The sequence below is a fragment of the Podarcis filfolensis genome (assembly GCF_964270895.1).
Source record: "Podarcis filfolensis genome assembly, chromosome: 13".
Classification (NCBI taxonomy): Eukaryota; Metazoa; Chordata; class Lepidosauria; order Squamata; family Lacertidae; genus Podarcis; species Podarcis filfolensis.
In genome coordinates this window covers 9,951,302-9,969,500 of record NC_139615.1, presented here as the reverse complement: position 1 = coordinate 9,969,500, position 18,199 = coordinate 9,951,302, and the positions used below count along the sequence as shown (strand labels likewise).

Below are 18,199 nucleotides of genomic sequence, written 5' to 3'. Positions count from 1 at the left end.
TTAGAAATTTGGTCAAACTTGAAGCTTTCCTTGTTGGGTCGAATTGCAGCTATAAAGATGAATGTTTTGCCTAGAATGCTGTTTTTGTTTCAAACACTGCAGATTGTGGACAAGATGGATTGTTTCAAGAAGTGGCAGAAAGATATTTCTAGATTTGTCTGGCAGGGCAAGAAGCCCAGAATAAAATTTAAGATATTAACTGATGCAAAGGAAAGGGGTGGATTTGCCCTGCCAGACTTTAAACTTTACTATGAATCAGCAGCATTCTGCTGGTTGAAAGACTGGCTGCTTCTTGAGAACACAGACATTTTGGATCTAGAAGGTTTTAACAATGTTTTTGGGTGGCATGCATATTTGTGGTACGACAAGGTTAAAGCACATAAAGCATTTAAGAACCACATTGTCAGGAAAGCTTTGTTCAATGTTTGGATAAGATATAAGGATTTATTGGAAAATAAAACCCCAAGGTGGCTGTCACCAATGGAAGCAAAGGCCCAGAAGAAGCTCAATATGGAGGCCAAATAGCCGAAATATTGGGAAATTTTGGAACAAGAGGGAGATAGACTAAAACTGCAGAGCTTTGAGAAACTAAAAAAAAAGTGCGAGATTGGCTTCATTATTATCAGATAATGGAGGCATATAATTTGGACAAGAAAATTGGCTTCCAGGTGGAAAAATCAAAATTAGAAACAGAACTGTTAGAACCCAAAACTAAGATTTTGTCAAAGATGTATAACTTGCTGTTGAAATGGAATACTCAGGATGAAACGGTGAAATCTGCTATGATTAAATGGGCACAAGATGTTGGACATAACATTATGTTTGCTGACTGGGAACAGTTGTGGACCACAGGTATGAAATTCACGGCATGCAATGCCTTAAGAGAGAATATTATGAAAATGATATACAGGTGGTACATGACCCCAGTCAAGCTTGCAAAAATATATCATTTGCCCGATAATAAATGTTGGAAATGCAAAGAAACTGAAGGTACATTCTTTCACCTTTGGTGGACGTGCCCAAGAATTAAGGCTTTCTGGGAGATGATCTATAATGAAATGAAAAAGGTATTTAAATATACCTTCTTGAAGAAACCAGAGGCCTTTCTTCTGGGCATTGTCGGCCAATTGGTGCCAAAGAAGGACATAACTTTTTTTATGTACGCCACAACAGCAGCAAGAATACTTATTGCAAAGATCTACCCACTTTGGAAGAATGGCAGATGAAGGTGATGGACTATATGGGATTGGCAGAAATGACTGGCAGAATCCGAGACCAGGGAGAAGAGTCGGTGGAAGAAGATTGGAAGAAATTTAAACACTATCTACAGAAATATTGTAAAATTAATGAATGTTAGAATGATGTTGGATTGAAATTAAGTGGTTTCCAGCTGTAATGCTTTAAGAGAATATGAAAAAAAAAACGGATTATAAATAGGTAATAATATAATGGTAAGGATTTGCTGAACCAACAATTTGTGGTGGAATACAAAAAAGGGAGGTATGAGGAGGTCCGGGAAACAAGTTAAAGGAAAATAAGCAATTGAAAATTTATGTGTTTTTAATTATTTTTATTTTGTATTTTTGTTATTTATCTGTTTTTTCTTCTTTTTCACTTCTTTGTAATACTTTAAAAAAATCTTAATAAATATCTTATAAAAAAAAAAGAGAATTTGTGGTTACAGATTGTTATTCTTCATCTTGCAGGCACCAGGTTGCAAATGACAGAAAAAAAGACAGTAGAGCTCAGGTGAGTATCCCATGCTCAAGAGCTGCTTGCAAACAGTGGAGATGTTCTTAACCGTTGGAATGCAAGAGTAGGTTTTAGAAAAGCTCGTTTATTTTCTCTGATTTTCAATAAAACTAATTGCAATAACAAGAACTCAGTTAGTTAAGTGAGCGCTGTGTTTTCTACTGCACAATTTCTTCATGCCAACTTTCATCTCATTGTTCCTCAGAGTGTATATGAGAGGGTTTAAGAGAGGGGTCAATGCTGTGTAGAACACAGCAACAATACCATCAAGGGAGTCCTGAGATGGTGGACGCGGGTAGTTGTAAACCACAGGGACATAATAGATAGCCACCAAGGTGATATGGGCTGTACAGGTGGAGAAGGCACGTTGTCTCCCTGTGGCAGTGGGAATCCTCAGGATGGCAGAAATGATATACACGTAGGATGTCAGGATCAGGAGGGAGCAGGTAACAGCCACTACTTCAACGTCAACCGAAATCACCATCTCATTGATGGATGTGTCAGTACAGGCCAGCTTCAGAACAGCTGGGATGTCACAGAAGATGTAGTTCACCTGACTTCCTCGTCCATATGGCAAACGGAAGGTGAGGTAGGTCTCTACCACAGAGTGCAGGCAGCCTCCAAACCAAGCGCCAACAGAAAGACAGGTGCCCAGACGATGGTTCATGATGGTGCCGTAGTGGAGTGGCTTGCAGATGGCCAGGAAGCGATCAAAAGCCATCACAGTGTACAGCAAGCACTCTGAACAGCCCAGAGTGTGGAAGAAGAAGAGCTGGGTTGCACATTCTGTAAAGGAAATGTCCCCATTGCCCTTGAGCATCCAGGAAATCATCTTGGGCACCACCACTGAGCAGATCATCATATCTATGATGGACAGATGGCAGAGGAACCAGTACATAGGCTTGTGCAAACTAGGTTCCAGTGCAACCACCAAGAGGATCAAGCCGTTTCCAAAAAGAGACAATATATACATGAGGAAGAAGAAGGTGAGCAACAGGATCTTTAGCTCTTTGGGATATGTAAACCCCATAAGTTCAAAATGTTCAAGCACTGATGTTACATTTCCACACTCCATTCAGGCAATACTTATTATTCTGAAACCTTTGCCAATCTACTGCCAATCATCCAGAGAGCTAACTTCTGCCTGCTTCTGCTTCAGACGCCACTATCCTAGCTCCCTATAAAACCCTTTCCCCCCACTCCAGTAGTCCTTGAACAGAAACCGAAAGAACCAAAATGCTCAGTAAGACATTACTATTTCAGACACACAGGGATGTACCCAGTTAAGTTCTACTCATACTATACCTCTTGAAATTCATTTACATTATTTTCAATATATCTGCTTTGAACATGACTAACATTGGATAAAACCTCTGGTATATAGGGAGGAGACAGCTATATAGCAGACCCCCAACACATTTTTTTCATTGCAAAATTAGCAGAAACATCCTGATTTTGAAACATAGGCTATGAACGGGCTGTTGTTAGCTGGAATGCTCCTGTGATGGTAGTTTACCCATCACTGTTCATTACATCATTTTATACCCCTTCCTCTGGAGCAGCAACTGATGGCTGGTATATTGAACAGAGCAGAGGATCTTCGAGAGAAGTGCTGCCTTTTACTCTTCTTACTCCTACAAATGAAACAACTCCGTCTATCCAGATCTCACCTAACATATAGAAAAACAGATGTGTGTGTTTCAGTGGAGTGGAAAGAAGGTCAGTTAGCTGAAGATCTTTGGTGATAACCATCACGTGCATGAATTTATAAACCTTGTAACAAAATACAACCTGTATTATTTTATCAGTCATTAGTACCCAGTTGGCATACAAGATATCCCATCCTACTCATCCCCCTCCTCCTTAAAATAAAGGTTCTTTCAAATTCCCTTCATCAGCTTTTGGGTAAGAGATAGCTTTGCTGGCAATGAGTTATCAAAAATATTGGGCATATTCTTCAGATATAGTTGTCTGGGTTCAAAGCAAGCACTCACCTGAAATAAATGGCAAGAGGAGCCTAGGCAATTGGCTTCCTCCTGAACACCTGTCCTCAGGTACTCATATTTATCCCCTACCTGCATTGCTTTCTTTTCCTTATCCCCACACTGTCATCTCATTTTGCATGTTGTGGGACATAAGCTTGTGAGGCATGGCATGATCTTGAGTTAATAATGATAGGAGCTGAAACCCCAGAAGTCCTTATTAAAGTGTTACTTCCTTTGGGGGAATGTCAAGGAACCATTCCATGATGCAACCCTTTGAATATTTATGCACATCACAATTATATTCATTTGAACACTTTTTGGGAGAGAAGGTTGTTTTTCCATCCATATTTGACTTTCCACATTATTGCTCAGCAGAAAGTGGAGGTAACAAGACGGCCATCTGAACACTCCACTGTAGCTCCAGCTGCCATGGCAAGTGCTGCCAAGAGCAGTAGAGAACTACATCATTCAACCCACAGTAAACATTGTCAACTTCAGTAGCAAAATACATAGTTCAGTCCACAGTACTGTTCCATTCCCATTTATTTTCCAACCTTGTTGACCAAACCAGAGATGATTAGGGGAACCCCTTCCCTCAGCAGTGATTGAATTAATCAAAATTAAATAACTTATAACTAAGTACCAGTTTATGATACTGGAGTTTGACACAGTCAAAGACAGGGATGGCTTAAAATCTGAAGGATCCTCAGGCAACCATCTCTGCTGTTCTTCCCTCTATTGCTGGGCCTTTCCTCTCTCCCCCTTCTCCCTTCCACTGCTGTGTCCTCTTTGAATTGGCTCACAGTCGGCCCTAGTATAGCATTGCATTGTCATTATACTGGGCATATATATTGTGACACACCACCCCAATCTCCAGGAGCAGTGCAAGATTCCAGTGGTTCCAGGTGCGCTTGACCCAGAATCTGTGTTTCCGATTGGACAATGAGGCACAGTGGAGACTGTAGTGTCTTTGTGATATTTGGTTTATTTACACATATAAACAACCTGAGTCTAGATGGAGAGAGTGTGGAGCATTCACATTGTAAGAGGGTTTCTTGCTTCTCCCATTGGTCTCAGAACCGAGAAACCAGCCCTGCTCTCGGTCTCTTTGTTTCAGCCTGTCTCAGTCAGCCCGCAGGGTGCTCTTTGCCCCCTTCCTCTTCCTTGTCTCCACTAAAAGACTGTAAGGGATTTCCTCTCCCACCCACATCAGGCAGACTGAAATCCTAAACCCTTTTTTGGTCTCTGCCCACTAGCAGACAGCTGGAGGAGGGACCCCACTCCTTTGTTGACTGGCACTTAATGTCCTCACTCACTAGGGGCCGCTGGCCTTGCTTACTTTGCTCACCTACCCTCCAACCCTTTTGCCATCCCGCTTCCCACCATCTCACCAACCCCTTGTCCCTTTACAGCTGACTGAACCTCCTTCCTCTACAGCACACCTGCCCCATCACCTATCTCCTCCCAGCTTACCCCAAATGCCTCCCCCTCTCCTCACAGATCACCCCAAACAGCTTCCCTAACAGCTTGCCACAACACCCACCCTTTAAAAAAAAAAAGAAATAGGAAGGGGCTTCATGGAATGGTTTTTTGAAGCAGCTCCTCCCTCCGTTAGATGTTGCTGCAGCCATGTTTAATATAATTGGGAGAGGCAGTGCACAGAGTGACTCGTGAAACGCTTCTCCCCTCTATTAATCCTTGCTGTAGCCATGTTTCACAGTGGGGAGGGGTACTTAGCCCCTACTTTCCTCCATTAAATGGGTCACCTGGGTGGCTGCCACCCTGTTGTTATTTGGTTGGAATAGGTACCTATACGCAGCCACATAAACTAAAATGTGATGATAGCTTTGCATTTTTCTCTATATAGGAACAAATCTCTCTCTCTCTCTCTCTCTCTCTCTCTCTCTCTCTCACACACACACACACACACACACACTGATTTACCACTTTTTAAAAAATTTGGTTAGTAATATTTTGTATTGTATTTGATTTTTATTCTGTATACTGTTTTGAGGTGGTTGTCGTCGTCTTTGAGTTCTGTTTGGTGCCCCGTTTTTATTTATTTTCTATACACTTTGTATATTTATTTAAGATTCCTTTATGCTGTATTTGATTTTAATATTGTATATTAATTTGAGGTTTTATTTGTATTGTGTTTGATATGCATTTTGTACAAGGTTTTGATATTCTATTGTATGATATTTGGCCATACTTTGGACTGAAATTGCACTTGCTTTCTATTTTCTCTCATCTCTTTATGAGTCTCTTGAATAGAGAGCAAGTTAGATATTCCCCAAATAAGTAAATATAAATATACATTTACATACATCTGTTAAAGCGACTCTCCAGACTGGGCCCGCTCAATCAAACATTTCGACCCAATTAGTTTCAACATGAGAGAGTTAAACATATTCCACTGAAATCTGTGGGTCATGGATGCCACTGTGGTTGGATCCAGGAGTGTTATATTGGAATGATTGACACAAACATTTCAACATGGCAACACTCTAGGGCAATTCATTTGAGGAGACTAAAATGAAGACAAGTGCCATTAAAGTGAAGCATTCAATCATGAAATATGCTGGGGAAGAAATAGATGCTGTGATTCCTTTCACTTTAAGGGCAGAAGATACTTAGGAAGGAGCACCCTGCATCTTGTACAATTGAATCCTCCGGTTACCAGCTGAGAAACAGCATCAGCCTCTCCAGCTGTGATTCCCTAGTGACTTGCTTTCAAAGGCTTTCTGCCTGTGATACTGGAGGCAATGAAACCATCATGGCTAGTAGCCACAAACAACCTTAAATTCACTCTATGATGGTGCCTATCACTACATTTTCTGTTGTGGTGGTTTTGAGTTGTTGTCTCAAAAGACAATGGAGTGGGAATTGTAGTCCAACAACTTATGGAGAATGCCCCATTGGTTACCCCTGCTTCACAGTTAGTATTTGAAAATAACCAGGTCCCAGTGGTTTACTCCACTGTAGCAGGTTTCCATTAGTTCCACTGCATCTATGCTCTCAGTGACAACCAGGCACTCCAGCTGACACATTTTGGCTCAAAAGCTTTTAATATTAACTTATAAAGACCAACAGATTCTCTCTCTCTCTCTTAATGGCTCTGGCATGTATGTTTCCCCTTCAAATTTCATTGGTCTCTTTCAATAGCTGCTGCTGTTGTTGTTAACAACCACAACAACAACAAAATTAAATTTATATACTGCCCATCATCCAGAGATCTCAGGGCTATTATGTGCTATTGCACTTTGATTGCTTAGTTCTATCCAGCCACCTTTGGACCAGTCAGAAATATTTTCATCCTAATCACTTAGGGATGATTCATCCTGAACCAGAAGTTGCTTAGATCCTATTAGATTTCCCCCAGTTCCATCTTCTCACAATACAAAAAGCCAACAGATGAATAGTTTAGACAAAGAATATTTTTAGGTTTGAGATTTCTATTTACAACAGGTAAAAGGAGAGAGTAGAGATCAGGGAAATGTTCCATGTTCAGATTATTTGTTGTCTCTAGCTATTCCTAAAATACCCATATCTACTTAACAGTTCATAGAATCATAGAATCATAGAATTATAGAGTTGGAAGAGACCACAAGGGCCATCGAGTCCAACCCTCTGCCAAGCAGGAAACACCATCAGAGCACTCCTGACATATGGTTGTCAAGCCTCTGCTTAAAGACCTCCAAAGAAGGAGACTCCACCACACTCCTTGGCAGCAAATTCCACTGTCCAACAGCTCTTATTGTCAGGAAGTTCTTCCTAATGTTTAGGTGGAATCTTCTTTCTTGTAGTTTGGATCCATTGCTCCGTGTCCGCTTCTCTGGAGTTGGACTGCAAGGATTTCTCGATATATAATGTTTTCAAGAAGATGATCTCACATGGTTAAGGGAGTGTTGTGGTTTCCTACTGCACAATTTCTTCACACCAACTTTCATCTCATTGTTCCTCAGAGTGTATATGAGAGGGTTTAAGAATGGTGTCACCGCTGTGTAGAACACAGCAATGGTCCCATCAAGGGAGTCCTGAGATGGTGGACGCAGGTAGTTGTAAACCACAGGGACATAGAATATCACCACCAAAGTGATATGGGCTGTGCAGGTGGAGAAGGCACGGTGTCTCCCTGTAGCAGTGGGAATCCTCAGGATGGCAGAAATGATATACATGTAGGATGTGAGGATCAGGAGGAAGGAAACCAAAGACACAATCCCAATGTCAACAAAAGTCACCAGCTCATGGAAGGATGTGTCTCCACAGGCCAGCTTCAGCACAGCTGGGATGTCACAGAAGATGTAGTTCACCTGGTTCCCCCGTCCATATGGCAAATGGAAGGTGAGGTAGGTATGTACCATAGAGTGCAGGCAGCCTCCAAACCAGATGCCAATAGAGAAGTTGAAGCAAATCTGATGGTTCATGATGGTGCCGTAGTGGAGTGGTTTGCAGATGGCCAGGAAGCGATCAAAGGCCATCACGGTGTACAAGAAGCATTCTGTGCAGCCCAGGAAGTGAAAGAGGAAGAGCTGGGACACACAACCTGTGACGGAGATGACCCCATTGCCCTCTATCAGCCAAAAAATCATCTTGGGCACCACCACTGAACAGATCATCATATCCAACACAGACAGATGGCAGAGGAACCAGTACATAGGCTTGTGCAAATGAGGTTCTAGGGCTACCACTAGAAGGATCAAGCCATTTCCAGAAAGAGATAATATATACATGAGGGAAAAGAAGGTGAGCAACGGGAACTTTAGCTCTTTGGGATATATGAATCCCACAAGTTCAAAATGTTCAAACACTGATGTTACATTTCCACACTCCATTTAGGCAGCACTCATCTTAGCAGAACAGAACGGATGGTGATAATGGTCACAAATTGAAGGAAAACCAAAGTCAGCATCTCTTGGTGGGATGTGTCAGCTCAGGCTAGTTTTCACCTAGATCTTCCATCAGTGGGTGGATGCAAATTTCAGTTATGTCTAACAACTCCTTTAATGTGCCAGTCTTTTATTGCCACATGATATAAATGGCAAGAGAGTCCTAATATGCTCTTGTATTATGCATCTACCCCTCTTGTTCTGATCACCCATCTTTATAATCTTCTTTTTGTTCCCTCTCTGCTCTCTTCTTATTTTGTGTCTCTCAGGTTACCAAGCCCTGGCCATTGGGGTGCTCTTGAGTTAATAACAGCTGTAACTCCAGAGGGCCTCATTAAAATGTTGATTCATTTGTGGGAACCATGGGAATCATTCCATAATGGAACCTTGTGTTTAGTTATGTGACTTACTAGGCAGCATAAGTGGTGATGGTGGATACATTATGTGGTTGGTATATGTAAGGTGTGATGGGGCATGTGTATGTTTGTGTGTGTGTGAAACCACTATTTACCCCCCTTCCCACTATGTCCCCTAATCCTAAATTCCTGAGTTCAATGACCTGATGTTCAGCAAACAGAAGAACTGTCCCATTGATCAGGCAAATGCGCATGGCCAGGATTTTGATATTTATGCTAGATGTGGCCAATCCAGGCAGTACATTACTCAAATATATTTCACCAGAAGCCTGAGAACAAGCTGTGTTAATTATGAACCCCCAAATTTGGAATTTCCTCCAAACCTCCCAAAGAACAGAGTAAATGATACATCAAACTCGGGTACCTTATTAGCAGTGCTTGAAATCCAACCTTGTTCAATTTACTCCTAATCTGGGCCAAAGTTTTGCAATTGTTTTGCAGAATTTGCAGTGCAAACTTCATGTTTTGCAGAGCCCCCAAAACTGAATAGCTGCAAAATGCTGTAAAACTTTGGCCCAATTTTGGAGTAAATCGGACAAAGTTGGATTTTGAGGTGTTAGCCACATGTTCTTATGTTTGTGTTTATCTACCCCATTTCCAGTCCATGCTTTATTTTAACCCTTTATATCTTTTTCAAAACAGTTTATTAGAGAAAATTAGTATCTGAAAACATTACATAGTGCACTTCAGCAATACACTATGAATATAACATTGGCATCAATGCAAATATGTCTAATCCTGAGAACTATGATTTATGATGAACAAATCTTTATTTTTTTACTGAAGAAGTGTGACTCAAAATATTTACTAAAAATATCAATTTATTTTTTATTTGTTAGTATTAATGTAACAGAAAAGCAAAATCTTTTAAAATAAAATAAAATAAAATAGTTTTTCAACCCAAGAATGTGGATAGTCATCAGGGAGATGCTTATACAATAAAGGTAAGTAAAATTATACACATGTATATTAAACTAAAACATATTTCAGGAGGACCAAACTTCTTTCTTAGGGGCAGGTAAGGAATTGTGCAGAAAAGCAAAAGTTATTTCAACTACAAAACACCCTAGAACATGGCAGACATCCTGAGAAATTCAGAAGGGAATGCAAGGGGGCTTCTTCAAAGTACAGCCACATAGTTTTTTTAATATATCATTTAATTATTTTTGCTTTTCAATCCTACCTTTCAACCAAGGAGTTCAAGGTGAAGTACATTCTCTTCTTCTCCCCCTTTTATCCTCTCAACAACCCTTTGAGGTTGCTTAGGCTGAGAGATGGTGACTGAGCCAAGGTCACCCAGTGAGCTTCATAGCTGACTGGGAACTTGAACCTGGTTTCCCAAGTGTTAGTCCAACACCCTAACCAATACATGACCCCACACCTTAAACTGAGCATAGACAACACTGGCAGTCACCCCAGGTCCCACAGAACTGGTTGGCTAAGTTCCAGCCTATTCCATCATTGTTTCAGCTCCCGCAACCAATTCATCACATGGTGAAGCTAATCCGACTTGAATGGACATTCTAAAAAGCAGCTAAAAAGCTGTGTGAAGATGGGTGCTGTTTACTCTGCATTACCACTCCACTTTTTCACCAGAGCGGTCTTCATCTCCTTGTTCCTAAGTGTGTAGATGAGCGGGTTCAAAAATGGGGTTATTGTGGTGTAGAACACGCACACCACAGCATCCATGGAGTCCTGAGAACCTGGCCTCAGGTAGTGATAAACCACAGGTAGGTAATAAACACCCACCACAATGAGATGGGCTGTGCAGGTTGAGAAGGCCCGGCGACGCCCTTCCCTGCTGCTAATCCTCAGAATAGCTGAGATGATGTAGACATAGGAGGTCAAGATAAGGAGGAAGCAGGTCATTGCTACAATGCCAATGTCAAGCAACATCACCATCTGATTGAGCTCTGTGTCAGCACAAGTCAGCTTCAACACTGCAGGGATGTCACAGAAGATGTAGTCAACGTAGTTTCTCCACCCATATGGCAAATGGAAGGTGAGGGTTGTCTCCATGATTGAGTTCAGGCAGCCTCCAATCACCGTCCCCAAGGAGAGGCCAAGGCAGGCTTTCCAATTCATGATGTTGGTGTAATGGAGGGGCTTACAAATGGCCAAGAAGCGATCATAAGCCATCAAGGTGTAAAGGAGACTTTCTGCACATCCAAGGAAGTGGAAGAAAAATAACTGAGAGACGCAACTTGTGAAGGAGATGACCTTTCCACCAGGGATGAATCCTGCAATCACTTTGGGAACGACGACAGAGGAGAAAGCCATGTCCAGGATGGACAGATGGCAGAGGAACCAGTACATGGGCTTGTGCAACTGGAGGTCAGAAGCTACCACCCAGAGAATGAGGGAATTTCCAGACAGGGTCAGCAGGAACATGAGCAAGAAGAAGAGAAACAATGGGACCTTCATTTCTGGTGGGTATTGGAACCCTGAGAGGACGAACTCTGTTGGTGCTGTTTCATTTGCACACTCCATTGGTAAGAGAGGCAGATTTAGGGGAGTGTGACTGCTTTGGTTGCACGGGACATGGAGCTTCAAGGGTGCTGTAGGGGATGTTGCAACTATGCTTTAGAATGGAGTGTGAAAAATGGGGGGGGGCTCTGAATTTTGGGGTTGCACAGGGCGCTGCTGAAATTTGAGGCCACAAGGTCTGCCGCTGTTCATAAGATACTTTGCAGTAGGTGGGATCATAAACTGGGGGAAATAACAGTGCACAATATTCAGAAATAATCCCAAACTACATTAATATCAGGATTTCATGCGCAAGATGTTTTTGCCACGATCTCATTTTCCAAAGACTATTTTGAGCTTATTTTATTTTATTGCTTATTAAATCCTTAACGTCGTCCAGAAATGCATTTGGGAGCTATTCAATCCAGTTTCCTGATAGGCGTTGGCCAAATGACCTCTTCGATGAGATTATAGGTGTGCTATAAAATCATTGGTAAAATTACCTGAGGAATGGCTAGAATGTCTGATGAATCATAGGATAATTTGATCACTTAACAAGACATCATTAGCAAAAGCTTGCTGAAGCTTAGTTGTTATTATATCATTGCAGTTAGTTTCTGTTCAGGAGACTCATGGATATTTTACCAAGCTATTTGCCTCAGACGTACCTTCAGTCAAATGTCAGCTAGTTGAGTGTGCAGAGGAGATTCTGAAACTAACTTTCCTCTTCAGAGTAGTAACTGTGTGATCTTCTGCAGGAGATTATACAGAGGGTGTTGGAACACCTTAACTGCTTTCAGTTGTGTTGTGGCCAGGCAAGTCCTGAGCCCACAAATTATATTTTCTTTTATTCATATTTGTTTCTTCTGAGATGCAGAAAGAAAGAAAAACCAGTCTGGGGAATACAGGTTGACTACAGGATAGCTGTAGAAGATAATCAACTGAACGTTTTCCACCATGACAGACACCATTTCGTCTCCCCCTGTGTCTTTATAATGTTGCAGCTTCTCTGAATTTCATGCTACCTCCTTACTTGTTCTCTCGGGATATGTGCACATCTGGGGAACATGTTTATGCCCTGTGGTTTCACCAGAGTCCAGTGTGTATTATTAAAACTATTGTTTATTTGAAAGTTAAAAAATTATTGTTGCTTGGAACTCTACTGGGAAACAATCATCTGCAAACAATTGTTTTGGCATAGAGGCTTGGTTATGGGCAAAAGTCTGGGGTGAGACAGCAGCGAGAAACCAGGAGCTATGAGACAGGTAATTGGCCAGAACTCGTGGACTGGATAGGGCTGAAGGAGAAACCAGGGATCATGAAAGAACGACCAAGAATACAGAAACACACCAGAGCTGAAGAAGAACTGGTTAAAGAAGATCCAATGGGATGCCTGGGTGGGCAGTATCGGTCCAGAAAGTTCTTCACTGCCCCCTGCATTTCACTGGATGACCACATGGGGCACACACAAAACCAGCAACCACCTGCACACTTACTACATAAATTGGACTTTGAATCCATGTGCACAGATAGAGGAAGAGATGTGTGGTATAACCAAAGGAGACTTTGTGGTCATAGGTGGTTATTTCCTATCATGTGCACAACACATTGTAAATGGCATAAAGGGTTACAATAGAGCGAGGTGGGTATTCGATGCTCAGGTTGTGCACCATGTTGTCTGTCTTCTCTTGCAATGACCAGAAAATCAAATGTGCATAAACAGCCAAGATCTACATAACAGTTGGACGGCATGGTTCTTTAAAAATAAATAAATGACAAAAAACACACACAAAGCAAACCAAAAGGCATGAAATATTTGTTTCCTCCTGGTTTCAGCAAAACTCTTACTTAAAACCCATCAGAGAATTGGAAAGGATCATCTAGTTCAGTGTTTCCCAGACATGGGTCTGCAAGTTCAAAAACAGCTGGAGATGCAAGCTTGGGAAACCCTGATCTTGTCCAATACTCTGCAACACAGCAGTATGCAACTGTCCCTTATGAGGATTGAACCTGCAACCTTGACATTATCAGCACCACGCTCGAACCAACTTGTTAGAACCCTGCCATTTTGTACTGCACAATTTCTTCAATCCCACTTTCATCTCATTGTTCCTCAGTGTGTATATGAGAGGGTTTAAAAACGGGGTCACTGCTGCATAAAACATGGCAATGATGCCGTCAAAGGATTCCTGAGACGCCGGCCTCAGGTAGTTGTAAACAACAGGCACATAATAGATCATCACCAAGGTGATATGGGCTGTGCAAGTGGAAAAGGCACGGTGTCTCCCCTTGGCAGTGGGAATTCTCAGGATGGCACAAATGATATAAATGTAAGATGTCAGGATCAGGAGGAAGCAAGCCATGGCAACCAACCCCACGTCAATGAAAGTCACCATCTCATTGAGGGATGTGTCCACGCAGGCCAGCTTCAGAACAGCTGGGATGTCGCAGACAATGAAGTTCACCTGGTTTCCCCGTCCGTATGGCAAATGGAAGGTGAGGGAAGTCTCTAGAGCAGAGTGCAGAGCACCTCCCAACACAGTGCCAGCAGAAAGGTATAAGCACACACGGTGGTTCATGATGGTGCTGTAGTGTAGTGGTTTGCAGATGGCCAGGAAGCGATCAAAGGCCATCACAGTGTACAGGAAGCATTCTGTGCAGCCCAGGAAGTGGAAGAAAAAGAGCTGGGCTACACACCCTGCAAAGGAGATGGCCCCATTCCCTCCCATCAGCCAAACAATCAACTTGGGCACTACCACTGAGGAGACCATCATGTCTATGATGGACAGGTGGCAGAGGAACCAGTACATAGGCTTGTGCAAGTGGGGTTCCAGTCCTACCACTAAGAGGATCAAGCCATTTCCGGAAAGACACAATATGTACATGAAGAAGAAGAAGATGAGCAACATGGACTTTAGGTCTTTGGGGTACAGGAATCCTAGAAGTTCAAAATGTTCAAGGACCGATGTTACGTTTCCACACGCCATTCAGGCAGTACGTGTCATGGGAGAACAAAATACATGGCGTCGATGGTCACAAATTGAAGGGCAAGCAAGTCAGCATCTCTTGGCCGGATGTGTCAGCTCAGACCAGTTTATCCTGAGACGTTACCCCAGAGTGAACTATTTTGGGTAATGTTTAGAGGTAAAAATATAGAAATGTCATTTTAGGACACTTGTAGTCTAACAACCCCTCTAATACAGCAATTATATACGCTTGATTTGCATGCTGCTCTGAAGAGAATGTGTTTCTGGATTGAAATCAATGCATTTTCCTAACCTATACAGTTCTCTACTACTCTAAGGTATGGGAATTCACAAGTCTTGAAACCCATTATTCACCTGTAGTTCTTTATACATCACACAAATCTTTGGGATAAAAAGACAAACAAACAGTTCCTTGTATACATTCCAATACTCCCATTGTTCTACCGTGGTGGGTCTTGCATAGAAGCCCTAATGTTTCAAAACACAGCAAAATTAGGATTTGTAAGGTTGTAGTCAACTAAGTTCTACTCAGAATAGAACCACTGAATGTTGCTAAGTTAGCATACCCATTACTTACAACAGGTCTATTCTGGGCATTTAATAATAATAATAATAATAATAATAATAATAATAATAATAAAATTGTACCCCGCCCATCTGGCTGGGTTTCCCCAGCCACTCTGGGCGGCTTCCAACAAAGATTAAAAATACATTAAAATGTCACACATTAAAAACCTCCCTGAACAGGGCTGCCTTCAGATGTCTTCTAAATGTCAGGTAGTTGTTTTTCTCTTTGACATCTGATGGGAGGGCATTCCACAGGATGGGTGCCACTACCGGGAAGGCCCTCTGCCTGGTTCCCAATAATAATAATTTATTATGATGATGAACATTGTATGCAATGATGAACACTGCATACAACCCATAATACATAAGGAGGCAAAAGATGCATAGCAGCTTGCAACCTAACGTCTCATTCTATTCTGGAGATCAAAATAGCATACACTTCCTAATTTTGAAAACTACGCTATGAAGTGACTGTTAGTTGAAATACTCCTCAGACAGTACGTATCCTATCACTGTTCACTACATAATTTTATCCCCAGCAGGGGAGTAGCAAATGATGACTGCAATATTGAACGAAAGAGTGGCTCCCCAGGATGGGTGTTATTTGTGACTCCTCTTATGGCTACGGATGAACCAGTCTGTGATGGTACACACCCAACATGGGTAAAAGCAAGGCTACAAGGCCCATCAGCTGAAGATCTCAGTGCAGACAACAATGGGAATAAATCTAGAAAGTTTTTTTTTAATGCAGTCTGCATGATTTTATCCATCATCAGTATAACATTTCTACTTGAGATAATTTAGCATTTGAATCCTATTCTTTTACCCTCTGATCACTCCCCAAATTCCCTTTCCCAGCTTTAAGGAAGATACGACTTCGTCAACAATAAGCTTTACCATGTTATCAAGAACTAACGTATTCTTCTGAAATAGATGGTCAGGTTCAAAGGAAGGACCCACCTGAAAGAAATGGCAACTCTAGCTTTGCAAGGAAAATACCAGGAAATTGACTTTCTCCTAAAGACCTGCCCTCTCATTCTCATCCCCTGTATTTATACCCTGTGTATTTCCTACTTCTCCTTTCCCCTCTGCTCTTTAGTCAAATTGCACTCCTCAAGTGATGGGAAGTTATGCCTGTGAGACCTGGGTTGTTTTGAGTTAATGGTGCTAATGGCAAACTCAAGAGGCCCTCATTAAAACATGGCTGATTTGGAAGTATACAAAATAATCAATTCCATGATGCAACCACCCTGTGTCCAATTATTCCCTTTGCAATGATGTTCTTCTGAGCACTTATTGGGAGAAGGAATATTGTTCCATCCATATGCATACCCTCTGAGTGTACCGGTTTTCCAGGGACAGTCCCAGAATTAAAAAAACCCATCCTGGCTTCTGATTTGATCCCAGAATATCTCTATGTCCTTTGCCAGGGCTGCTGCTCTGAAGCTTTGGGAGGAAAATGAGTTGGTGCTTGTCCTGAACAAGAGCTGCTGTAGCTACTGTGAGAGAGCATTGCATTGCCTCTCCATGGATGCTGCTGCCATCCTCTTCCCTTGGGCAGATTGCAGCAGCTGCTGGAGAGTGGGCAAGAAGGACGAGAGGCGGCTGCAGCCAAGGCTCAGTACCATGTGACACACTGGGTCTGAAAGGCAAACAGAGGTCAGGGCTGCACTGGGTGGGAACAAAGGAGGAGTGGAGCATAGCACAAAGAAACAGAGTCCTTTGAGAAGAAATGTGGGACACCCATGGGAATGCAGGAGAAGAAAAAGGTAAGGAGCAAACACTACACATATCTGGAGTATGGACCCGGAAAGTGATACCAGCCAGCAAGTCCATGCAGCCTCAGACCCAAAAGAACCACAAATTCCACTGTCATTTATACCTTTCTTTGTGTTAGCTGCTCTCTGTTGTTCAGGTCAGGCCTCACCACAATAATGTAGCATTTAGGGCAAAAAATGCAAGCCAGCAACCCAGCACCAGAAGCAAAGATGGAGAAGATCTCCACAGCCACCATATATTTTCCTCTGGTGCTCAGGTAGGTTGGAATGAAGGAGAGCCAAACGCTGCAGAAGACCAGCATGCTGAAGGTGATGAACTTGGCTTCGTTGAAAGTGTCAGGCAACTTCCTGGCTAGGAAGGCCACCGTGAAGCTGATAGTGGCCAGGAAGCCCATGTAGCCCAACACACAATAGAACATGGAGACTGACCCTTCATTACATAGAAATATGATTTCTTCAGGCATTGAGTGCATGTCCACATCTGGGAATGGGGGAGAGGTTGCCAGCCAGAGGACACAGATTCCTACTTGGACAATGGAGCAGGAAAAGACAATGGAATAAGCCAGTTCTTTGCCTACCCATTTCCTCATATTGGATCCTGGTTTGGTAGCCATGAAAGCCAAAACCACCAATATGGTTTTGGCTAAGATGCTGGAGAGGGCCACAGAGAAGACAATGCCAAAAGCAGTTTGTCGGAGAAGGCAAGTCACCATATTAGGCTTTCCAATGAACAACAAAGAAGAGAGGAAACACAAGAGGAGGGAGATAAGGAGACTATAGGTGAGGCTTCGGTTGTTGGCTTTGACTATGGCTGTATTGCGATGCTTAATGAAGATGCCAAGCACCAGAACTGTGATGAGAGAGAATAAAAGTGCACAGGAAGTTGAAACAATGGCCAAGGTTTCATCAAAGGCTAGGAAGTTTGGAATCTTAGGAATGCATAGATACTGGCCACTGTTTGGATACTGATCTGCTGGGCAACTGACACATGTTTCCATGTCTGAAAACAAAGAAACAATGCATGACAGTTTGAAACATCCAAAACTATTTTTAAGAATTTCCTCATCAATATTCCATCTAGCACAATGGTTTCCACCTAAAAATGTTTAAGAACTTCAAGCCCAAATGCTTTTAACCTTTAGGCATCAAAAATAAATCTCATGAATCAAACCCGGAATTTTCTACATGGAGGACATCTGCTCTTACAGTCTAAGAACCACATAAACTATTTAGCAAATTTAGTAATAAATCACAGCTGAAATCTTTGGAGTCCAGAAAGGCAAGTTTAATGAGACATTCACCCTCTTGTCAAAAACCTAACTCTTAGTGGAGAAATCACCAATTCTATTCCACCCTAAT

At 42.2% G+C, this 18,199-nt stretch overlaps 2 protein-coding genes across 2 annotated transcripts; both read right to left on the bottom strand.

Annotated features, from left to right (window-relative positions):
- Positions 1-1,882: 1,882 nt before the first annotated feature.
- Positions 1,883-11,532, bottom strand: LOC310747311 (olfactory receptor 10G6-like; the record flags this gene model as incomplete). The annotated part of the gene is made up of 2 exons (XM_083581677.1): positions 1,883-2,538; positions 11,247-11,532. 2 exons carry the CDS (start codon positions 11,530-11,532, stop codon positions 1,883-1,885), a joined length of 942 nt encoding a protein of 313 aa, XP_083437803.1.
- A 2,003-nt stretch (positions 11,533-13,535) lies between these two features.
- Positions 13,536-14,495, bottom strand: LOC310747310 (olfactory receptor 10G6-like; the record flags this gene model as incomplete). Its single annotated transcript, XM_083581676.1, has 1 exon — positions 13,536-14,495. One exon carries the CDS (start codon positions 14,493-14,495, stop codon positions 13,536-13,538), a length of 960 nt encoding a protein of 319 aa, XP_083437802.1.
- Between the last annotated feature and the right edge of the window lie 3,704 nt (positions 14,496-18,199).